Source organism: Rhinolophus ferrumequinum, chromosome 3 (genome assembly GCF_004115265.2).
Source record: "Rhinolophus ferrumequinum isolate MPI-CBG mRhiFer1 chromosome 3, mRhiFer1_v1.p, whole genome shotgun sequence".
Taxonomy (NCBI): domain Eukaryota; kingdom Metazoa; phylum Chordata; class Mammalia; order Chiroptera; family Rhinolophidae; genus Rhinolophus; species Rhinolophus ferrumequinum.
The window spans coordinates 55,952,667-55,979,345 of NC_046286.1; the positions used below are offsets into that span (position 1 = coordinate 55,952,667).

A 26,679-nucleotide genomic window follows, 5' to 3' on the forward strand; every position below is an offset into this window, starting at 1 on the left:
AGGGGGCATTTCATTTAAAAGGCTGTTATAATTCTACTTTCTCATTGAATAACTAGGTGACAAATTTGTTAAAGTGACCTATTTTTCTTAAATTGTTGTTTGGAAGTTATTGGTATTAACTACATTTTCAAAATAGATTTTATCCCCTTATTTCATCTAATAGATGGATGTTTTTATTGCTCCATTTTGCCCAAAGGACTATACACATTGTAAACCACCCCAATTATTTTGAGAGGTTTAATTTTTTTCCTAAAAGGGGAAAAAAACGGTTTCATTTTATAAAGCATGCATATTTATTTATATGTGATCAATTTGATTAGGGTAATCTTTTCTGAAAATCGCATTTTTAGAACATGATTGGTTGCAGAATATCGGGGGAGGTAGGAAGAGTGACAAAGATCCACAGAGGAAACTACATAGCCAGTATTGCAATTAAAAGATATTCTTGCTGTTTAAGCCCATTTTCCTATGAATAAAGCTTTATCCACATACATTAAATTACAGGGATGCCATCAAATAACTCATTATATAGGTAGGTAAGCATCCATTCTTTGGATGTTTTCAATGCATCTTCCATTTTGTAAACCCTCTCTTACTTTTCTGAGGCGTTCTGCATACCAGAATGCAGACAGGTAGTTTTACCTAAATGACAGAAAATGGGGAAGGCAAAGAATCTAGTGTGGAACAATGGATAATAGAGAAACATTATCATAGGGTCCATCAATGAAGGTTTAGAAGCCAATAGAGAAATCTAAGCACCTGGTGCAGGAGATGATGGAAAGTCACATTGTAAAAATCATGATTCTACTGTCCGTATTCAAGCAGCTCTCTAGATTTCTTCTCACTGATTGAAATGCTGAACCACTTTTATTCCAAAAACTGAATGTGAAAAGCATTACAGAAACAACTTTTGTACCAAAAAAAAAAAAAAAAGTACCAGTCGAACTATATTTCATGCAGTTGAAAACTGACTACATACTATTATTCCAATCATTATATTTATTGATGAAATAATATCTTATACATAGTAGACAAGCAGTAAATATATGTTGATTGAATGAAGAAGACAGCATTTCACTTAAATTCTCAAGTAGGAGATGGCAGTTCCTACTAGCAGAAGTTATTCTTTTAGCTCTTCAATATTATTCCCCAGGGAAGCTGGCAAACTGAAATCTGTTACATTAATGCCATCATGGATGTATATGTGTGAAGAGAATAAGTAAACATTTATTGTACCTGATGGCTCAATGGGCTATGTACATGAGCTTTTAAGAGACTTGAAAATATTTGGCAGTATTTATACTTAGGGTGAACTTCACAAATACTATTTGTGGATTTTTTTTTATTGGGGAACAATGTGCTTCTCCAGGGCCCATCAGCTCCAAGTCGTTGTCCTTCAGTCTAGTTGTGGAGGGCACAGCTCACTGGCCCATGTGGGAATTGAACCAGCAACCCTGTTGTTCAGAGCTTGCACTCTAAGCCATCCGGCCGCCTGTATTTCTGAATATTTATCCTTCAGAAATTTTATATTTATGAATCAGTTGAGCTTTATCAACTTAAAACTACTGGGCTAATCAGAAATGATATAGTTCCTTTACTCTTGGTAATGAGTTCATCTCTTAAAAATTAAAATTTCGATGTTGTTAGGTTTTCAGTCTAAATTAGTGTCAAATAAGTTGCAAGAACAGATTTAGTAACCAGCACATAAAAAGCAATAAAAAAAAAAAACACGCTGAATTCTTCCCATGTTTGCCAAAATATCAACAATAACTACTGCCACTTACTGAGTGTAATATATGCTAGTTCTTTTTTTGGTGTTTTATATATGAAATATAGATACTTTTATTCTATTATAGAGAGGAAAAAAGCAAAGCAAAGCTAAGAGAGATATAATACCTTGCACAAATTCACATAGACAATAGATTTTTGAACTGACATTCAAATCCAGCACCTAGGGTATTTCCACTATGATAGGCTAAATCCCACAAATTTACATTTTACTTGCACAAAATCTTGTGAGGCAAGTAAACCAAGAATAGCTTTCTTTTCTTTATTCAGCTAACATTGATTTTCAGATCAGTCTTTTTTTATGTAAATAATTTTGTTAGAATAATAGAAATTTAGAGCTAGGAAAAATTTAGAGATAACTCAGTTTAGCAATTCTTAGACATATTGATTTAAGTACCACTTTACATTCTTCATATTTTTGAGGAGATCCAGAAACATTTGTAATGTGTTGTATTTATTATATTTACCATATTAGTGTAAAATCATAACATTTAAATATTTATTAATTCATGTAATATAGCAATAATAAATCTATTAGCATAAAAATAGCATATTTTTAATGAAAAATGCCTACATTTTCCAAAACAAACAAAACAAAAAATAGAAGAGGGGCATTGTTTTACATTCTCCTAAGTCTCTTTAATATTTGGTCTAATGGGTGTTAGCGGGATTTTCATATCTGTTTTCTCATTCAATTTTCTATCACACATGTTTTATAACCTTTAGAACACTCCACTGCACACATATAAGAGAATGAAAGTAAAAAAGCCAAATAATCTCTTACTATTATTATGAAAATAGTAGGATCTCAGGGATCCTCCTAAAAGGATGCAAGGGTCCGTGGACCACACTTTGAGAACTACTGATCTAGATAAGACTCATTTAATAGACATGGTCACTGCATTGTCCTGTGGATCTGTTACTTTTTATGTATGTTTAGGAGGATTTTATAAGCCCAATGTTAACTTTACTACAATTAAGCAGGTATTATATGTTCAGATATTTATTTTCTTATTTGTACAGCTCGATGTTTTTATATATATAATATAATCTGTACTGATTATATTAATTATTATATTAATTCCTTAGAGTCAATTATAGTATTTAATGGGCATATTTAGTATCACTTACATATGTAGTATTTATTTTGCTATAGTTCGTAAATATTTATATTTGTAAAACAAATTGAGCTAATAATATTATACTGTGTAATGTATGCAACCGTTATTTGTAGCATTTTATTTTATTTTTTTATTTGTAGTATTTTAAATGAAAAATTTTTAAATAATTTACAATGAAGAAAATTTTATGGGACAATATTTTAAAAACAAAATATACTAGGTATATTTGAATTTATATATTTTTAAATTGCATGTCTTGTTTGAAAATTAAAATTAGTCATGGAAATTTGATTGTTAACTATGTTGCAATGCATTAGGGTAAATAGCATAATATGTATGAGAGACACTATTATTTATTGAAACACTCCTATGATTGGATTTTATTCTCTAGATCTTAAATGTTATTTTAATACACAGTAGGTTTTTAGTTTTAATGGGTGTATTTTTATTCCTGTTTCCAGAGTACAGAAGTAGCATATGTCTATATGTATCTATACACCATGTTTCCCCAAAAATAAGAGGTCGCTGGACCATCGGCTCTAATGCGTCTTTTGGAGTAAAAAAATAATATAAGACCTGGTCTTATTTTAATTTTTGCTCCAAAAGACGCATTAGAGCCGATGGTCCAGCTACGTCTTATTTTCAGGGGAACACGGTATCTATCTATCTGTTGTAGCTATCTGAATACCAGATGAGTTTTCCCAAATATTTTCCTTTATTATTTTTCATACTAATATTTATGAAGTTAGTTTGTCAGGGAAGATAGAAATAAAAATATATAAATGTACAGACGAAAAAGAGGTAGATAAGACGGAAGAGTAAGAGAAGAAAAGGAAATTGATTAATTTGGTCCAAAGTAGACTAGAATAGGATGATCCTTTGTTTTCTTATCACTGTCTTTTCTATATTGGGACTTTTCTATCAGATTCTTTTTGTTGTTTTGTTTTTTGCTTTTTTGGTTTTTGTTTTTGTGTTTTTCAAGGAGGGCGCTGCTCACACTGGCGCATGTGGGGATCAAACCAGCAACCTTGGTATTATTAACACCATGCTCTAACCAACTGAGCTAACTGGCACCCCTTTTTTATCACTACTTAAAGGGGTTTCATTACTTGAAGTTTGTATAAAGAATGCAGTCAATGATTTGTCTGTTATTTTAAAATGGGTTAACGTTTCTATGACCTATTGAAAATGTATCTATTAGTTTGATTTATTTTTGAAACATATAATCAGGAGCCACTTCTCTAGGAAAATGTATTACCAATGTACGTAGTTATATTTATTTCTGAAGTTAATTACACCTAGAATACAATACAAAAACGTTAGTTTTATTTCTTAAAGTAATTTAATTGTGGTTCAGGATTCTTTAGAGTCTATTTTATTAATGAAAATCATTTCACTTTTACATATACACCAAATTATTATGCCATTACTTGTAAACTAAAACAAAAAGGAAGTAACCAGTTTTTTTTTTAAATAAAGTTTATTGGGGTGACAATTGTTAGTAAAGTTACATAGATTTGAGGTGTACAATTCTGTAATACATCATCTATATATCACTTTGTGTGTTCACCACCCAAAGTCAGAAGTAACCAGTTTTTTAAAAACAGAGAAATTATGCCCACTATAAAACTATTAATTAAGGACAAAGTAGTCATTTTTGTCTTTCATAATTTGAAAAAATACCTTCTGGAATTTGAGAAGTGATTATTTTAACAAAAATCTCTAGGATCTAGAGTTCTGAAATGAGAATTTCAATAGATACACCATATAATGCACATATACATATGGTCAAGGAAAATAGGCATTGTAATATTTTTTGTGGTTCTATGACGCACTCTTCTTTTTCTCTAATATTTTTTTTTATTTTTTATTTTTTTCATTAAAGGTCTCATTCGTTTGCAAGAGCTCATCAAAGCTCCATCAAGGTACAATCTTCGACTTAAAATCCGTCAACTACCTGCTGATACAAAGGATGCAAAACCCTTACTAAAAGAAATGAAAAGAGGCAAGGAGTTCCATGTAATTTTTGACTGTAGCCATGAAATGGCAGCAGGCATTTTGAAACAGGTAATCTTTAAATTATTTAAATTCTTAATTTCTTTATTAAATTTGCATTTAAAGTATGGTATTTTGTTTTTCAAACCAAAGTGTTATTTTTACACAGTCAGTTAAAAAAATAAAGCCAGGTAATTCAACTTGATGTAATCTTCTGATACAAAGTCTGACAATTGTTTTAATTAATTATCATAAAAGAAAAGTAATGTAAATATCGATGATCTTCAAACAGATTGTTGGTAGTCCTGAGGTTATTTTCTAATGGCTACAATACTGTTTGTTAATGTGAATATTGATTTATGAGATAATTATTTCGGTTTTGTACTGAAATGAAGGAAGAAACTAAGAGTGAACAACTGAGCAGGTCAACCATTAAAATCAACCAGTAGGGAGAAGAGAAAAAATATTTATTATTTAGCTGTCATCTACTATGAGATGCCTTACACATTTGATCTTATTTAATTAGCACCATTGGTAGGCTTTCTCTAGGCTTCCAACACAATATAACTGATCAGTTGTCTTATCTATATAATAACTGACTTATTTTGCTATCAGAAAGGTAAGCAGATCCATCACCTTTAATTGGATTTCTATTCTGGATTCTATTTGAAATAGTCATTGTTTTATACTTGTTTTCCTGTATGTATCGTGACCTAGCAATATTAAGAAATATTCATTCCAAAATAAAGCTAGGTCAGGATACAGATAAGAAAACAGAATTATCATAGTATTTAAAATATGTACAACAGAAAAGTTACATAAATTTAACAAGATGAGTAGGTGAAAAATTGGAACAAAGGTAAAATGAGAATATGGAAGTTAAGAAGTCACAGAAGGCATCTCGCTCCCGCTCTCACAGCCATTACAGTACATTGAGCTCCACAGAGACAGCGCTGGGGCAAGTGCAAGTCGGATGGGCACTGGGTGACTGTGCTCACTGAGGAAAAATAATTAAACCTGGGCAAAGGATATCCTAACAAGCCGATAGGCAAAATGTCATCACATGCATTCTTTGTGCAAACTTGCTGGGAGGAGCACAAGGAGAAGCACCCAGATGCTTCAGTCAACCTCTCAGAGTTTTCTAAGAAGTGCTCAGAGAGGGGGAAGACCATGTCTGCTAAAGAAAAAGGAAACTTTGAAGACATGGCAAAGGCTGACAAGGCTCGTTATGAAAGAGAAATGAAAACTATATCCCTCCTAAAAGGGAAACAAAAAAGAAGTTCAAGGATCCCAATGCACCCAAGAGGCCTCCTTCGGCCTTTTTCTTGTTTTGTTCTGAGTATCACCCAAATATCAAAGGAGAACATCCTGGCCTACCCATTGGTGATGTTGCAAAGAAGCCGGGAGAGATGTGGAATGACACTGCTGCAGATGACAAGCAACCTTATGAGAAGAAGGCTGCTGAGCTGAAGGAAAAATACGAAAAGGATATTGCTGCATACCGAGCTAAAGGAAAGCCTGATGCAGCAAAAAAGGGAGTTGTCAAAGCTGAAAAGAGCAAGAAAAAGAAGGAAGGGGAGGAGGACGAGGAAGATGAAGAGGATGAGGATGGGGAGGAAGATGAAGAAGATGAAGATGATGAAGAAGATGATGATGAATAAGTTGGTTCTAGCGCAGTTTCTTTTTCTTGTCTATAAAGCAGTTAAGCCCCCTGTACGCAACTCATCCCTTTTAAAGAAAAAAATTGAAATGTAAGGCTGTGTAAGATTTGTTTTTAAACTGTCCAGTGTCTTTTTTTATATAGGTAACACACCACCAAATGTGTCTTTAGATAGCTCTGTCCTGGTGGTATTTTCAGTAGCCACTGGTACAGTATGGGGATTGTAAATTGGCATGGAAATTTAAAGCCGGTCCTTGTTGGTGCACAGCACAAATTAGTTATATGTGAGGATGGCGTTTTTTCATTCTCGGTTGTCTCTGATGCAGCTTACACAAAATAATTGTTGTTCTGTTAACTGAATACCACTCTGTAATTGCAAAAAAAAAAAAAATGCAGCTGTTTTGTTGACATTCTGAATGCTTCTAAGTAAATACATTTTTTTATTAAAATAAAAAAGAAAAGAAGTCATAGTAACATTATTGCACAGAATGTACCCTTTTAGATTCTATAACACTGGCAGACCATATATATATATATATATATATATATATATATATATATATATACACACATGGTTTTGTTTCAGTGATCGGAGAGTTAGCAGAGATCATTTGTCTCAGAGATCATTTGTCCCACATTAGGATTTCAGTTATTCTAGAAGCTAATTCAAGAAGAAAGCTAGTCATTTCCTTCTTTTATATTTAGAAGTATATTTAATAGTACTCTCTTTTTTGATTGATGAAATTTTTCTGAGATTCCATAACATTGGCTAATGATGGAACTTCAGTGAACTGGTATAGGAGTTGGAGAGCAGGCATAGCTGGGCTTTTCGCTAGTCTAGCTTGATCCAAGAACAAATATGAGATGTATCCAGAAAAGGGGATGGATTTATCAGGTTAGCCTTATTTGTTTATTTGTTTGTTTAATTTCTTTATATAAACTAACTGAGCTTTTACAAAATACTGAGCAACAATGAATTTGATGTTTTCCTGCCCAAAAGCTTTTAAAGTAGGTGGAGCTTGGGGCTGGCTAGATTTTCTCTGAGGCAAATTGAAGGAACTAATTGGCACACATGCCTTAATGGCAAAGATTGCACTTCCACTTAGAATGAATTTTTGTAGTTAGTGATTTGTGTAAGAATATTAGATGCACCTGAGAATGCTTATTTTCTACTAAGAACTCTTCGTTCAATGCATCAGTTTTCAGTTATCACTAACTACTGTTCACTGATAAACAGCTATGTCAAAAGTAGTCTCTATTTTCAGAGGGGGAAATTGACACTTTTTATGGCTAGAAGTTCTAGTCGAAAAGTCTTTGTTTTAAGATTGATATTCTAAAATTGACAAGGACTGTAGAAGTGTGAGATAAAACAGTGGTTTGCAATTGGTCTATGAATAAAAATAAAAATAAAAGAACATTTATTTGTACTTTTCAAATAACACTGGTGATTTACATTTGCTTCTTTAATGCTAAGCAAACATCTCAAAAGTGCTAAAAAAAATTCTTGTTGACATTGTACTTTACGGCAGTTTTTCCCTAAGTGAGTAATACTTTTCCACAAAATAAAGTGGTGTTCCTCATTAGGGTATTTGTGGTGGACACATTACAAATATAACAAACTAAGAAGTGCTAATTTCAGGTTTGTGTCAAATGGAATGTCTCTTTTAATATGGAAAGCCATAAGCTTTACAATTGCAAACATTCAACTAATAGCTTTTCTATCAAGAAAATTGGTTCTAAAATTCCTTCAGTAACCACTAATCTTCTTTAACTGGAGAAAAGATTTAGTTTGACCCAATTTTAATGTATCCTGAATATTATAGGTTGATTCTATATTGTAGCCTAGTATTTTGTTCTCACTTGTCATATTGACATAATGTATTTTATATAATGTATACCTTCAATATCAATATTTTAATATTGATTTATTTTTTACTTCTTAGGCACTAGCTATGGGAATGATGACAGAATACTATCATTATATCTTTACCACTCTGGTAAGTAATTTATAAAATATAAAAATAATGCACTAAATTTTGTTATTATGACTTTCAAGATGGAAAATGGGTTTTTGAGTGAGAAGAAATAATATAATGACTGGCATTTTTGTAGTTATACTATATATTATTTTGTTAAAACCCAGGAGGAATTATCATCGCAGAGAACTAATAATTCTTGGTGGGAAGCTGATGACTTTGAAGTAATGTCATTTCAGATATAAATTTAAAATATTGCATTATTTTTATATTGCTTTAGAGGACTTTCAGAACATAATGGATTTTAAAATTAGTTTGCTAAGACATCAATGTTTTAGAAAAGCACAGTCTTATGTTGGTGGCTCTATTTACTTTACAAAAATCAGGTTGATTGAAGCTACTCTTCCAGTATATTAAATTTACTATCCTGTTTTGCCTATGTTTAGTTGGATTTTTAAAAAGTCAATATCATTTAATTTATAATTATCAAATTGAATGTTACCTTTATCTTTTGTCTTTACATACCCACCACACAGTTTTTTCTTAACATGCATGAAAATCTGACTTAACTTTTTAACCAAACCTAGTTACTCTTAGCTCTATTTCTTTATCAATCCATATTCCTAATTTTTATTTAAAAATAAAATTCAACTGAGTAAATTTGAAGACTAATGGGCTTTACTGAACAATTTTTTAATTGGTCAACATCCTCTCTAACAAGTAGAGGGAGCTCCTAAGAGCTGTACAAAATAGAAGGCTTTTAAAGGCAGAGAATGGATGGAAAATGGAAGTCATAAATTAAAAAATTAAAAGGATTATTTCAGGCAAAGTCAACTCCCATTGGGGCACAGAAGGATATATTTAGGTGGATTATGTCACTAGTGTTGACCAGGAAATTACAGTTAAGATTGCATTCCTGGGGAAGGATAAGACTGCAGTTAGGTTAGGTATTAAGCCTTGGTTTGGTGATGTGGGCTTTGCATAAGTGACTCCATTTGGAGCCTATTGTTTCTTTTAAACACCTTCCTCTGTGAAGCATCTGTGCCTCTGTCACTAATTTTTTCTTGCGCATCCCCAGAATATGAGAATATATCCAAGTTTGGGCCTCTGTCCTTTTTACTTTTTTCTCTTTGATTATTTTCTTCAGAAATGGTATGGATTTAGGGTATCAATTATTACCTTTGTACAAATAAGGATCTAAATGTCCAACTGTAATATTCCTGAGTTGTTGCATGTTGCTATATTGCAGAACAATTATAATTGTTGTGGCATAAAGAAACTGTCAAATGATTTAAACCTTAATGTATTTTGCTCTGAATTGACTCTTCTTCTGACTCCTTTCAAAACTTCTATTGTCTCTGACTACTATATCACCAACTAATTTTTCCTTCAGTGTTCCTAGCATGCATCTTCTCTACCCCCATAATAACCAGTCTAACCAATGCTCTCTCTCTCTGTCAGACTCAAAAGTCAGACTCAAAAGTCTTCCAATTGATCTCCTTGCTTTTTAGGAGGGCGAAGCCATCAGGTCAAATTACTAAAATTTAGTTGATCACAATAGCTTCCTGTATTAAAACTCTCTTCCAATAGACATTCTTCCAACAGTAAGTTGTATTTTACTGGCAAATATTAAGATTAACTCTGCCGCACTGTCTCTGTATCTCTTCCCAATAGGAGACTTGTTGTAGCCTGTAAGAAACTTAGTGATTGGCTGGTAGAGAGGGAGTGGACACTTTCATTCATCAGCAGTTTATATTTTAATGCAGCTGCAAGTCAATTTTATCATAATCATAAAATTTTAGAGAAATCAGTATCTCTTAATAAGGAAAAAATTAAAAAAAAACAGTTCAGCATGTATAGAACTTATTAGCTATTAAAAGCCTTTTAAGTTTGGTTTCTAATTTAACTTGTCTAGTCATTTGTTCTTTTGCTACTATTCTCCTTCAGTAATTCTTTTTTTAGCCAAACTGATCTACTTCAGTCTCCTGAATAGGCTTTATGTTTTCTAGTTTTATCTCTACTGATACTTAGAATGGCTTCTCTCTTCCTTTTGTCTATCAAAATTCTGGCCATTATTTGATGGCAGTTCAGATTTCATCTGCTTTATGAAGTTGTTTCTGACCATAAAAATTGAAAGTCAACCTTCTTGCTTCTGACTCCTTGTTGCCTTCTACTCTTTTACTCCTTAGCATATATTGTAATACATTTTTTATTTACCCCTTGAGTAAATAGGAGATATATATATATATATATATATATACATATATAAAATGATATATATATACACATATATATATGTGTATATATATATACATATATATATATATATATATATATATATATATATATATATATATATATATATCTCCTTGGCTAGAGATATATGTATCTCCTTGGCTAGATTGCAAACATTAAAAAATAAAAACCTGAAGATCCCTTATATTTTTCACAGCACAGAGCATAGCTCAGGCCAATGTCAGCTGCTCTCCACAGAATTGTATTCCTGTTATCTAGCCTGTGTAGCTGTATGAGTCCAAGGCAAGCTGTGCAGAGGACTAATGACATTAATCTTGCCCAGGTTTTCATATTGTCTCTAAAATCAGTTCAAAAGAGGGCAAAAGCCCCATGTACTGCATGTTCTCATAGTCATACCCAAATACCCTGACAACTTCGGTCTCCTGTCTCCTGGGAAAACCAAAGGGCAAACCCAGAGCCTTCACTGTATACAGACTGGAAAGGGCAACTGAAATCTAGAAAGTTCCTCATGATGAAGTTGCTGAATAGGGTATAAGACAAAGGGACTACAGGGTTCTGCAACCAGAAAGCTAGTTTTTAATAGCTTTTTTCCCTCAGCTTTGATAAAATTTTCTTTAGTTAGAAGCTGTATTTTATGACTTGTTTCTCAAATACATACATACATACATACATACATACATACATAAATAAATAAATAAATAAATAAATAAATAAATAAATAAATAAATAAACAAAACATAAAAATGGTAGTATGGACACAGGGCATAGAAAAAAATACCTCTGGTCAGTTAAAAGTAAAAGATTAATGTATAATATTGAAGGACAAGCTATCCTTAACATGGAGAAGAAAGCTTATGCAAATCTTAAAGGTAGATTATACAAAAGCCTATTGTTCTTTTGGTGGAATTAGAATATGATATATACGTACATGTGTATGTAAAGTATATGTATTTTCATTGACAAAGCTTGAGGATAATATATTTGAATCTTGGTGACTTGTAATGTTTAACATCACTTGAGATACAAAAGGTGTTAACTATCCTAAGGGAAGCAAGACTAAGTGACTATTTCAATTATGCATAATATGTACTTTGTTGATAATAACACATAAAAAATTTGTGTTTCAGGACCTCTTCGCTCTTGATGTAGAGCCCTATCGATACAGTGGCGTTAACATGACAGGGTTCAGAATATTAAATACTGAAAATACACAAGTCTCCTCCATAATTGAAAAGTGGTCAATGGAACGGTTGCAGGCACCCCCAAAACCCGATTCAGGTTTGCTGGATGGATTTATGACGGTATGAATACCCACTTAAAGATAAGTTTCTGTGTTTCTAAGTAATATTTCATGAATTATTATGTCCTCTGGATCTAAACTTTGGTTTAATTGTTTGACTTTAAAAGCATGATATCAGACTATTATTACAAATGATTATTTTAACAATTTTGTAAATCTTTTTTTTTTAATTGCAAATTTACGCTTTCATCCAAGATTCTCAGAAGGCATTACAACTATCATTAAAAATACTGCAATGTAGGGATTTCTCTAAAATTAAGCAGTTCCATATACAGGATAAATTAGAGGCTGAAAATAAGACATTACCTGATCATCATCCTTCTGATTTTGACTTCCAATATATGATTAATCTTCGACATGTTGATTTTTGATATCTGATGTCATATGGATGACCTACCTCAAACAGAAATCTCCCTTGAGCTTACTCACTCTTGAAAACTCAAGACTAACCAATAATCACACCTGTCATTTTCAAGTTCTAGTTTAAACCTAGAAACCTGGATTAACACAGAAACTGTAAAAGAAGGGTATAGTCTTATGTAACTCTAGTTGTTTATACCAGTGCTTCCAATGAAATTCTAATGTTAGGCACATGTATAATTTAAAGTTTTCTGATAGCTATGTTAAAAAACATGCACAAAAAACAGGTAAAAAAAATGAATGTTATTAATTTAGTTTATTTAACCCCATTATATAAAGTACAATATTATTTAAACAGGTAATCAATCCATATAAAAATTTATAACTGAGATATTTGCATTTTTTTTCTACTAAGTCTTTGAAAGTTGGTGTTATTTGACACTGCATATATTAATTCAGACTAGTCACATTTCAAGTGCTCAATACCCAAATGTAGCTACTGGCTACCTGATAGAACTGGGTAGGGATATACTATGCTATTTAAATAAATTATAAATGCCTGATGCATTCTCATTAAATCTACTTTCTGTGGACCAAATGCTACAATTTAGGAAACAGCTTAGCATTTTGGCAATATTTACATTTTCTAGGTCATTACCACCTGCTTTTAATAAGCATCAGTCTAAATGGAAACTTTATAAGCATAAACATCCGCTATCCTGATGTGTGAAAAAGCTTTTCTATTATGATTGTAATTTTTCCATTAATTGCTTCAGTGGGGCTTCAAGGTCTGTTTTTCATGTTTAGCAAAATAAAGGGAAATTAAAGATTTTTTTTCCCTTAAAAGAAGATTTAGTAATATAAATTGAGTGTCTTCATAGGGACTATGAGAAAATCATGGTTATTCTCAAGCAATCAACCTCCTGATGGACAAAAAGACGTTTTTTTGTTTTGTTTTGGTTTATTTATTTACTTATTTTTTTGTGTGAGAAAAATAACCTGCTAGAATTTGAAAATCTTATATCCACATTAATTTTTTTAAAGAAATAATATGAGGAGAATTTTACTGTTTTGCATAAAAGGAAAGGGTTGACTAGGTCTAGTATTTTGGACTTAACCTAAGATATATTTGAGAAATTTTGGGGGAGGAAAATATCTAAATAACTTAAAAACAAAGATATTTTCCTCTAAAGTACATCCAGGTTTAAAATAGTATACAACCTAGAAAAAAATTCCACATATTGTATTTTATTTCCAGTTTGAAAGTAGTGAATTGAACTTTTGAAATTTAAGAAAATGTTATTTTTAAGCATTAAAATGTATACTATCTTTTAAGTTATTTTAATTATGTGTGTATATATATATATATATATATATATATATATATACATATATATATATTTCCATGTATGCTTTCTATCTCTGTTTACCATTCTTTAGTTTGAGGATGGATATTTTATCATTTGTTATTCAAAATCATTATTGAATGGTTTTAGTAAAAGTAAATCAATAGGCATCATGACAATCTTAACACTTTTATATTCTAAGATTTTCACTTACATATCCAAAGATTGGTATTCCCTTTGATATATCAGAATCACAAAAAATATCTACCTTTACTTGGGTACTCTTTGTATTTCTGTATGACTCCCTGAATGTGTGTACATGTCATCCTCTGAAACAAAGTACTCTCTAACTTCTGGTAACCTACAGAGACTGTTGAAAGATAGATAAATACAAAGGAAGGTGTACTAATTTCTTACCCTGGGAGTTAAGAGCTCTTGAAGAAAACCTCAGATGATAGAACAGAAGGACAGTGTATTCAGAGGAACAGAGGTTTGGATTTTTTCTATTCAAGGGTCCATTTCTACGCATTTTGCACTTCTTCTGAAATGGCAAGTGATTTAGTATGAGTGGATAAGTGATAGAATAAAAACACACTGATGAGAAACTTAGCCTATCTATTGAAAATTCTGGGCATTATTTATAGACCATGGATTTTGAAATCTTTAGAAGAATTTTCAGTGTCAACACTCTTCTCTTTGGTAGAGTTATTAAATGCTTTTCAAGTGACATCTTAAATAAGAAAAAAATTTGTTTTCACATATAAGAGATAATTGCCCCTTCACTTATATATGTCTATTTGAGTGACTACAACTGTAAAGATTTAACCAGAAAACTTACATGAGAACATTTTTTAAATGAGTAGGCTGATGATAAATTTATTTATATGAATGGTTTTCAATAATATTTCTTATCTAAAAATGTGTACCAGCTATTTATTTTATCATGTTCATAAACAGAGCATAGAACACAAAATATTTTGGAAGAAGACATGAAGTTTTCCATTAAAATAAAAATTTCTTCCAAAATGGATTCTGATTATTTTTTACAATTTCACTTTTGGAAAATGGACGTCATCTTTTAAAATCTTTTCGTTATATCACATTATATAAAGATAAAGATAATGATATGGAAAATATTTTCATTATATAACATTAATTTTAAAATACTGAATCATTAATATGAAAATAAAACCAATATGAAATCTGTATAAAAATATTGGCATACTTCAGCCTTGCATGAGCATTCTTTTCCTTTTCAATTTAAGATTATATTGTAAGCATTTTCCTAGTCATTAAATATTTAGGAAAATAAATTGATAGTCTATTTCCACCATGAATGGTATCAGGAAATTAAGAGCGTTCTAGTTAGAAAAGAATTATAGCCTGACATTGGCAACATTCCCTTCAGTTAATTCAAGAGATTTCAGTGTTTATGTATCTCTTGTTCTTTTCTTTCCCTGTGGTCACATAAAGGAATGGTACTATTAGTGAGTTCCTAGTGTTTGCAAGAACTTACATTATCGGTATCATAGTCACTTGTCACTATATGAGATCATAGTGCTTATACTTTCACATATTTCTTCATGTCTGAGTTATTAAAGGAAATAATGAATTGGAATCATAAGAATTTTTCTGGTTGAGGTAGCACCTTCATTGCTCCTCGGTTATGTATTTATCAGCTTCATCACGTTGAGTTAGCATCTTCATTGCCACTCGGTTATGTGTTTATCAGCTTCATCACTACTGAATAAAAGACCATTTCTCCTGAAGTTGTAATTTATTCTTCTGTGGTCTGGGATCATCATAATAAAGATATTAATGTTAGTATCTCAGTAAAATTTTAATCCTCATCTGGTATGAACCCCACCAAGATACCAACTCACACAGTACATCCAAGTCTAATCTACTCAAGGAGGAAGGAAGAAAGGAAGTCCAACCCTCTTCTTTCACACATAAGGTGGTTGGTTTTTGTTTTGTTTTTGTTTTTGTTTTTCATATCACTTTTTCCACACTTTCCCCCATACCCACACACTACCATCCACTTAGTGCTCTAAGCTTCTCCCCAAACATCAGCCCTTATTATAAAGCTCTGTCTCTATTGTCTGTTCTCCATTAAATATTCACATATTTCCATGCTCCTGGGATATGAAAATACTGTCCTTTACTAGACAATCAAATGACATTTCTCCCAGTCTTCTGCCTTCCCCAAGAACAGTTACTATAGGGAGGGAATTCACTTTTTTGAATCTATCAGAGCTTGACGATAATTATATTTAATATTGATGTATTCAGTTTGCAGCAATCTCAATTTAAGAGAACAAAATCAAATACAAACACTTCAAGGTACATTTTAAACAGTCTAGCTATAATCCTAGAAATCCTTCCCAGTGCCCCAATTATGGCTATGCATATTAATGCTAATGCATAGTATTTTAAAAATACCATTTTTTTCTTATTTTGATATAGAATACCACACATGTCCCTTGATAATGTAAATTTGCAATACAAATCAATAATGACTGTGTTGGTCGACCATATTATTTGGATTATTATAGGGAGATTACTATTTTTGAAATTTAAACTCTGGCTACCAACTGCTCTCTCCATTTCATTTTTTTCCTCTCTTCACATTCAACAACCACCAAACACTATTAAATCTACTGTATCAATATCTTTCTTGACTGCCTTCTTCTTTTAACCCTCAGAACTATGCCTGTAGAAAGGATCCAGTGCTCTTTCCTGACTATCATAGTAGTCTCTTCACTCATTTTACCAGAACATTGCTCATGATTCTATCATTTAACTAGATTAAATGAAAGCTCATTTGCCAAGATTGCAAGATCCTCCATGATCTGGCTCCTGACATTTGTCCACCCTCATATATGCCTCCACCTGCTCCACCATGCGACCCATTTCCCCTTTGATATGTCAGCAGTGCTGATACACCTCCTCATTTTAGCACAGGGTGTCCCCATTTTCAGAACCACCTACCCCTATTAGATGCATGACATATTCCTACTCATGCTCTAATTTTCGGGTCATCTGTTATCTTGACTGTGAATTAGCTATGAGTCCTTCAGACATTTTATCTGTGTGCTTCTTCATTAATGCATTTTATATTTAACTTCATGTTGAAATGTAACTCTGGTACTTTTGTGGGTTTTTTTCACATCCCTTTCCCAATAGACTGTCAGCTGTTTCAAGGCAGTAACTAGTTTTTATCATCCTTGAAGCACCTGTACCTAATTTGGTGCCTGATGCAAAGTAGGTTCTCGTAATAAAAAAGGAACGCCTATTTGAATAAAGGTGTGTGTTCATTTATTTTAATCATATTACATCTGCATTCTAATCACTAGGACTTCTCATTTCCCCAGATATATGCTTCTGGAGAGCATTTTTTTATTTACCTACTTGAACTTTATTATCAAGATACCTAATCATTTAGAAAAATGCAATTAGGCTATCTCAATTATTTGTCAGAAAAATAAATAGCAAAAGTGTAGAAACACTTTTGATTAAATAGTGAAATGTTAGTGAGTTAGAAGAGTAGTTCCCATTCTCTTTTACAAAAAAAGGGAGACTATTTATGAGAGATGAATCATTATGTGTTTAAGTACCAATGTCCTCCTACGAATTATTTCTTTTTAACCACAGACCATGGCCCAGAAATTTTATAATTTTTTCAACTTAAATTAAGATATCAACATCTTGTATTCATAATTTACAGCAGGGATTTAGCTCATGTGTTAAGGGGGCATAAGTGATTGCTCTGTTACTATACAAAGACTTACCTTTAGAAAAGTCAATGACAATAGAACCAGAGAGAAATAAAGTCTGGCCAGGCAGGCTTTCATTTGCTGCTAGAACTACAGGCCTGCCTTGGCTACTGTCTGCTTATCTTAATTAGCTGTAGCTATTTTGATTCCGTTGAAATGAGAATAAATATAAGACTTTGCCAAGCAGTGGAGCAGACTAACTCGCCATTTTTTAATTGATAAAGACATTTTGAAAAAGTTGATTTTATCTCCACTAAAATGCCAAAAGTATAAAAAGTAGCAAAATAATGAATTAATTACCCTTCTTTTGATTGATTTTAATTATGTTTATGTTGTACATAGCTCTCAGGATTTGATATCAGGCACTCAGGATTGGGTGATGAAGACAATACCTCTACTTCCTCACAGAATTTAGGGAGTTGACAAAATTAGAAGATGCTGAATGTCTTACTGATCACAACTCATGTCTTTGTCAGTACAAACATCATATTCAAACTTCGATTATTATTTCTTCCTAATTTAGTACTTATTTGATTAACTTAGTTTCTTAATTCTTCCTTCTAAATCTTAGTAAAATTCCTTGTTTCCCATGCTATTTTGTGATAGCAAGAGGCAGACATATATTTGCCAGGGGCTTTACAGGATTTTTTAGTATCTGGCTGAAAAACGTGTAACACTTAACAAAATTTATTAACATAATTGTTAGGTTTATTCTTGTCTTTACCACTGAAAAAATATTTTGGGATTTATATTATCAAATATGGAAGAAATATTTGTATAAGATATTTCAGAGTATGTAATAAAGTCATAAATACTGCATTCATTACATTTGTATATGATTGATTTAATGAACAGTACAAGGACATGGAGTATGTGGCATGAATAACAGGATGACACTATATTTCTTTACCTTATATACTTATTACTCTTCTATGATGTACTAAGCTGCAAGTTAAATCTGAATATAAATAATTGAGATGACCTAACAACCTCTATTATTTTATTAGCATAGAACATTCCATCTAATTGCCTTTGTTCATTGACAGATTAAATAATCAGCATTTATCTAAAGCTGATACAAAGATGGAATTTCTATTTTAAATAACGAGTTTTTAGATGAAAAATGGCAGTTGCAATGAAGCATTTACTTTATAGTCATATTATTTTTTAGGTCAATTTTTAAACTTTTCACTTGGAAAAGGTAAGGTTGAATGAAGTGACTTTTTTGTCCCTTCTACAAAAGCAAAATTTATCTTCAAAGAATTGATCTAAGATTGTGCAATACAATCTTGTAAAGGATAAATGCATTTCTGCTCACAGTTTTCCTCAACTCCTTTTAGATTCTTAGTTTATATTTAACAGCTGTATAATTACATATGAATGAAACCAATCACAGATGGTATGAAGAAGTCTAGCTAGACAGAAATTTGTGTTATTGAGGAAGGAGGACCCCTCAAAGGACAGTCAATGACAAAGACACCAAGAGAAGGTGATTGGCCAGTGTTCTGACAAGAGGGCAAAGTCCATCATTGCAGTCTAGAATTTGAGATTTAGGATTCCACTTGTATTGGGCATCAAGATAGAATTGGTAAAAGTAAGCAATGAATGTACCTTGAAAAACCAAAATTCCAATCATGCTGTACAGGTAACAAGTCATCAAACCTGGGAAAACAAGTACAGGTCACATTATAAAGGGAATGCAAGTGGCTGAAAAAATAAGCAGTGGATTCTTTTTCTGGAGAAGGTGCTCAGGTAAGAATAGGACTAATGGCAAGTTTGACACATGTTCAATGTCCTGGATGAAAGGAATGGATTGGGAAACAATAGAAGACAAAGCTGGGATATAATTTTGCATATCAATTAATAGATAATTATAAATGTGTAAAAATATTTGTGATTCAGAATAGTTATAGTCAGCATGAAGTACTTGTTAAAATTTACTAAAACCAAAGTAAGAAATTGCATTGAGGCCTATAAATAACAAGAAATACTGTTACTCACATCCATACTCATCATGTGCCACAGAAAAGTTCTGGCTAAGGATGGTTAACAATTGCTATATACTATAGTATTTTCTCTTCATTGGGTCTATTTCTAAAATAGAAAGACAGAGTGGATCTATGTCTAAAATACACAAAATATGGTTTCTGGCTATTTGTATTCAGGATAAAATATACATTTTATATATTTCTATATTTGGGAATCGGAGATGGACTAAGAAGGAGTAGACTGGTGATAATTACTATTGAGATGATGTGATTTCCTGTATTATTCCATTTTATTCATAATTTTAGAAATTAATTTAAGAATTTTATTTCTTATTGTCATAGTTTTATAATTTATTTCCCAAAAATAGTGACATGCAATACCATATAAAATCTATTTTGGCCTCACTACAGTCTTTAAATAAAATAAATTTTAATAAAGTAAATTTTTATTTAAGTAGTTATATTAAATATAATTTTATGTAGAAACAAAAAAACAAACATAATTTTATTAATATTTACATAGATTCATATTACTTTTAGATGCTTTTGTGAATAGTAAGCTATATGTTCTATTTATTTACTAGAAAGATAGTGTTATAGCTTCAATATTGATAGAATAATAAGCATTTATAATATGTGACCTCAGAATACTAAATATAAGGTTTTGATAGATTTTTGTTACTAAATATGAACTATTAATTATTTATAAAATATTTATAAGTATGCACCTTATTTAACTGTAGATTTTACTAATTTTGGACTCAATATGTCTGCCAAATTTTAACAATTTTTCCCTCTTCATTACTGTGATTTATTTTTTTAGACATTATGTTTCATTTTTATTTTTTTAAGGAGGGCACTGCTCACAGTGGCCCTTGTGGGGATCAAACTGGCAACTCTGGTGCCATCATCACCATGCTCTAACCAACTGAGCTAACAGGCCACCCCATTACTGTGATTTATAACAAACAAATTGCGGCCTTTTTTGTCATGCTCAGTTTTAGAAAAATTTTATTTAAAGATTGAGACAGCTGGAAAATATTAAAATAAATCAAGACTTGGTGTATAAAAAAATTTATATCTAATAAACAACAATCATAACTATTTTTTTTCATGTAAATATATGCCACAGTAGATGATTGCCTGTTTTTGTTTTTAAATTTTCTACCTACATATACCACCAATACAGAAATTCTGTTGTCTGTATGATCCAAGGAATGATCTGACTCTTATTAGAAATAGGAAGAAGCACATATATAAATTAATGACTATTAAGAACCCTAGAGTGTATACTAGCCCTAGGAAGTTTGATCCAAATAATGACTATATATTACCTCTGAGTCTAGCTTCCATTGCATGTAACCATTTGTGTTTGACAATCTGGACTCTAAAATAACCTAATTGTGAAATACACTTAATGCTTACTGGGTCCTAGTGTTATTATTGCCTCATGACTACATGATGTAGCAGATATAATCCTCATTGTATAGATGCTGATACACAGAATAGATAGATTTTATATAAAGGAAGATCACTGGACTATAGTCAGAAGCAAATATAAAGGAATCTTTAAGCATCCAGAGGTAAAAAGTTGGGCATGACAAATTAGAAACCAGTAAAAATGTTACATTTATTGCTTCTTCTTCAACTTTAATATATCGGGGTTCATACCAATTTTGGGTGAGTTGATGCATCTACTAAATCCTCATTAATAAATTCACATTAATAAATTAAAAGAATATTTCAGACAAAATGAAATGAAGAGTTTTAGGGTGAATTTGCCTAAGGGATATTAAGAACTCTCTCATTATGCAGAGATGAAATACTATGTTGATCTTTCATTTGCCTTTCTAAAAGAAATCATAAATATTTTATTCATTAATCTTCAGAATACCCTGTGACCAAATTGAACCAGAGGAAAAAATAAAGTTATGAAAGAGATACAGATATTGAAATGGTACAGAATCAATTCTTCATGAAAAATTCCTGTATATTGTTACTCATTAATTCATTCTTCAAATATTTATCGAATATCTGCTATATTGCAATGTATAGTATTAGACCACGTAGATAAGAAAAAAAATGCATATATGTGTAATATGATGTCTACACCTAAAGAATTATCAATTTACTAAACAAAGTAAAACATAGCCTTAAATAACAATAAAAATGCTGACAAACAGTTAGGAATTTATGTAGGAAATAATATGTTTAGATGGCAGTTTACCTACTTTTTGTTCCAGATATAGTTGAACCTCACATGAAGCCACACCTTGAGAATGTTACATGCACAAGTTAACAGGGGGAATAGTTTTCTTTCTTTGTAGTTCCCTCAATAGACATGGCCCCAAATCCACCATTCTATGATAAGTCTGGGCAACTTGGAAACTTGATCAGCTTGATCAGGTCAGTTGATGGGACCACAGGATCCATTGTAGGGTACTCCACTCAGACGTGCCCTCTTGAAGCTGGAGAATTCCGTATCTGCTATGGAATTCCATATCTGCTACCAGGTCTAAAGCACTCCAGAAAAAGGCGCCACAGTCCTGGAGCTGTTGCCTGAGTTGGGGTTTTGCTATTTCTACTGAAATGGTCATCTGTGAATATGCTTCTCTTGCCTCTGGTGTTAGAGACCATTTTGCAGTTGTCTCTCCATGTCTTGTCACTCATCACTGGTAATAGGGCTCAAATTTTTCCCAACTCACCCTGGATTTGCACTGTTCCATCTTTCAGCTTTCAGCAATCTAGCTGTTCAGTTTACACAACACATGTGCACCTGAGAGCCTGTCCTTAATGCCAGCGTGGTTGAGTCAACAGCCCAATTCCAGTCACAGGTGGTTGGCAGACCCAGCCTTTCCCCAAGTGCCCTCAGGCCTTCTCTGGACTGTGTCCTATCTCAGCTGGGGATTGTCTTCTCTTACCTGACTCTACCTGGGCAGCCGTAGTCTCTTAGAGGTTTTCAGGATTGGATTCTTGATTATTTTTCTCCTAGGAATTTCCTAGGAGAAAAATAAATTTTACAAATTTCTCCACGTTCTTCCCAGCAACTTTCAAGCTCCTGCTACAAAGGAATGGAGGAAAAAGAGAGGTCTCTGTGAAACTAAATGTACAGTTGCTAGAGCCACCACAAAAATGGTGCAGAGTTGACTTTCATCCACAGAAAGAAAGAAAAGAAAAAAAGAAAGGAAGGAAAGGAGGAGAGAGAGAGAGAAGTGAGGGAGGGAGGGAGGAAAGAAGGGAGGGAGGAAGGAAGGAAGAGGGACGGAAAGAAGGAAGGAAGGAAGGAGAGAGGGAGGGAGGGGGGAGGGAGGGAGGAAAGGAAAAGTCATTTTGATGGATCTATTCAGAACATGAAAACCCACACCAAAAATATTTGCTGTTTCTTTCAACATAGAGGTAAATTAATAATAAATTGTATTTTATTGTTGTTATTTCAGCATCACCAAGTACTGGCCACACCTGCTACAGTGTTATAAGAATTTGACAACTTGGTATGATTGGGAAAGAAAATTTGGAGAAATTTTAGTACTTGAACTGGATTTTGAATGTGAATTTGAACATAAAATAGCATTTTGATGCGAGTAGACGAGAGCAGGAAGGCCAAGTTGGAAAAAGAGAATGGAAAGCCATTAAATGTTTTAGAATAGGAGATGCAAAAGATAAATATGTTGTATATCCACTCTGTGCATATTATGCCATATGAGGTAGTTATATGAAAACATGCTAGTCTTACACTATCTCTAATTCTCACAAAAACATGCAAGATGAGCATTATTTCTTACTGTACAAGGGACGGAACTGAGGTTCAAAGATGTTTAGTATGCTCTTAAGGACATTTAGCTAAGAAAGTGGTAGCTGAGCGTTCTTTATGTCCAGGCTTTTCTAACTTGTTGACTTGTGCGCTTCCTGCCCCTCCATGCTCCCAGGAAGGCTCTCTGATGGCTCTGTGCAGGTGACTCACTCCAGCCGAAGGCAGAAAATTGTAATTCAGTCCCACAGTAATAATAACTGGAAGTGGAGCATAGAGGGCTCAAAGCAGTGATTGAAATGGAAGGCATTTTTGAGGTAGAAAGGAGAGTAAGAAGACACGGCTAGAAAAGGAGAAGAAGACAAGGGAGACCTTTAAGCCTTCCATTTTAAGTGACTGCAAAGAGACTCATGCTTTTAACAAAAATGGGGTTGTCTGGAGGAGGAAGTGACTTGGAAATGGAATGCCACTGATTACAAACATACAGAATTTGAGATCATGGTGATACCTAAAAAGAGAGGGGTCTGGCAAAAAGCTGGACGTCAGAATGTTGTTTCTCATTCCTGTAAGGAATATGGTCTCCATTTCTTTTTTCAAAAAAGAGGGGGAAACATCCCCGAATCTACTGCCATATGTTTGCAACCCTTCATGGAAAAAGATGTAGCTCATCTGTTTGGCCAACTAGACTAAGCAACTCTAAAAAGTGAGAAAATTGAAGCCGTATTCAATGTCAGTTAAAGAATTACTGCATCTTTCAGTCCCTTCGTTTCTCAGTAGCCATGCCAGAACAGCCTGAGGCTCCACACCAAAAGTGTCTTGGATCTTGGAACTGTGCCTTGGGAAAAGATATTTTAATTTGTATTCTGGTCCTAGCTTGAAGGAAAATATTACTCCTGCTAAGTGTTGCCTTTAAAAATCAACTTCTCAGACGCTGTTCTCAGCTTTTAAATATTTATTCCTCTCTCTAAATTTTTTATTTTATCAAAAGGAAATAGCAAATGAATAAGTGATAAATTAAAGACTGTGAAATACCTTTAAAATATGAACTTCTCTAGCCCCTAAGGTAGGCACACATATATTTAACTGACAAAAATCATGCATAATTTTCTAGATTTGAGAGTCTGCTAGACTAAATTTTAACTAAGTTGTAAGTGAATTTGAAACAATCAAAACCACAAGGTAAACACAGATGCTACTCAGGATCTAAAGAACAAAATAAATGAACAAGCAAAACACCAACACACTCATAGATACAGAGAACAAACTAATGGTTGCCAGAGGGAGGAGGATTGTATTAATTTCTACTAATATTTATTTGTCCTTGCACATATCTTAAAATAGAATCATATAGTATACACCATTTGCATGATGTTTTCTTAAAGTTAAACTAATATTTATTTAAAATCTGCTATGTGCCAGACACTGTTCTTGGCATAGGATTATAGAGGTAAACAAGATAATGATGGAATTTCCCTTTTATTTGGTAAATAGAAGAGATAAATGAAAGAAAATAGTTTAGGGTAAGAGGTCAGAGATTGTCAGGGGTTGGAAGGGCTCTTCAGCTAGAATATTGGGAGGAGATGATGTGTGAGAAATGATGACAAACAGGAGGAACAAGTGAAGACTCCTTGAGATAGAAACAAGCAAGTAATGTCTGAGGAAAAGAAAGGTGACCCATCATTGTGCTGGATTATTTCGAGTAAGAGGGAAAATTATAGAAGATCAGGGCAGTGGTCTTTGAAAGACATGTCAGTGTGAATTTTGATCTAATTGCAGTGGAAGCCCTGGAGGACTATAACGAGGGGAGGAGTATAATCTGATTCAGCCATCGAAATTATGCCTGTGGCTTCTGTGTGACATCAGAATGTAGAAAGCAAGAGTAAACGTGGGGAGAAGAGTTAGCTATTTCAATAATGCTGATGAAAGATGCTGGTGATTCAGACTCAGGTTTTATCAGTGGAGCTGGAAACAGTGACAGAATTTGAGATATAGTTCGGGGTGATATCCACAGGATTCATTAATGGGTCAATTTGGGGTAGAATAAAGGAGGATACAACAGTTCTTGTTGGTGCCTTACCTATATCCCTCTAACTTTATGGTTCAGGGCACCCAGAAGACTTGTGGTTACCAGCACCTACTTCTTGTGTCTAAGGACTTTTTCCAGAAGGCTGCTCTGCTCATGCTTCTAGCAGGCTGGAATTCCTGGGCAAGTAATACCTCTCACCCATGGCTCAAAGAAGCCCATTACCAGTGGCAATGGATGTATGAATATCCCAGCTCCCTCAGTCTTAGTGTGAGATAATTCTGAGATGTGCGCTTTATATCATTTCTCAAAATTCCCTGTGAGATCAAGTTCCATAGTAACTGGCTTAATAACCATGTAGTACGTGCTTTTCCTTCCCACATCACTTCCCTTCCTTGCGGGTGTTCTCTGAAACTTCCAAATAGGAATAAGCTTCTTGTATTGAAAACTTATCTTAGGGTCTGCTTCCGTGGGAACCTACACTGAGGTTCTACACTGAGGTTTTCTACACTGAGGTAGAAAACATCCAGGTTTTTAAAGTCCAAGGAAGTTGATGGAAATGGGCCATATACTGAAAATACAGAAGAATAGCTGAGAAGTGATTTGGGGGTGAAAAAAATCAGTGTACTCTTTTTATGCATTACATTTGAATCACCTATTAGACGTTCAAGTGGAGATGTTTTGTTTTGTTTTGTTTTGTTTCACTCCTGTATTCTTTGTGCTTTAATGGTGTAAGACCCATAACAGGGACTCAATCAATATTTGCTGTAAGAAGGACAGAATTATTTGGGGAATGAATGATTTTGAGATGACAAATATTTTATGAGGTTGAAACGAAGGTAAAATGTCAGGATTAGAGTGCAGATGTGTGAGTCCACAGGACATAGATAATATTTAAAACCAAGGGACTTGATAAGATCATCTAGGGACCCGATGTGGATAGAGGAGAGAAGAGCGCTAAGGACTGATGTGAAACGTATAGAAGAGAAGGAACAGTCAGCAAACATCATTGAAGAGAGATGTGTAGTGAGGTAAAAGGAAAACAAAAAATAATCTGATTTCATGGAAGCCTAGAGAGGAAAGTGTTTGGAAAATGACAGAATGGTCAATTGTGTCAAACATGCTACTAACATGTTTCAAGTATGATGAGGTTAGAGAGTTGAATTAAGTAAATGCACATGTACTCACCTTTATATATGGATATTGGACTTATTTGGTCACTGATAATTACAGAATTTTCTTTTAATGTCAATCTCTTTTTATAATAGAGCAGTGTTACTTCAGAGGGAATAGAACAAATCCTTATGGACAGTGTATATATTTCAAATGGTAACAAATTAAA

At 33.0% G+C, this 26,679-nt stretch overlaps 1 protein-coding gene and 1 pseudogene across 7 annotated transcripts in view; both read left to right on the forward strand.

Annotated features, from left to right (window-relative positions):
* The window catches only part of GRIK2 (glutamate ionotropic receptor kainate type subunit 2), a 595,315-nt gene that overhangs the window by 254,898 nt on the left and 313,738 nt on the right, over window positions 1-26,679 (forward strand). For all 7 annotated transcript variants that reach the window (XM_033099818.1, XM_033099826.1, XM_033099832.1 and 4 more), the window contains 3 exons: window positions 4,795-4,976; window positions 8,508-8,561; window positions 11,924-12,097. In XM_033099818.1, the coding sequence (XP_032955709.1) occupies window positions 4,795-4,976; window positions 8,508-8,561; window positions 11,924-12,097 (410 nt within the window). The remainder of the gene's footprint in view (window positions 1-4,794; window positions 4,977-8,507; window positions 8,562-11,923; window positions 12,098-26,679) is intronic.
* On the forward strand, window positions 5,919-6,565 carry LOC117018240 (high mobility group protein B1-like; annotated as a pseudogene).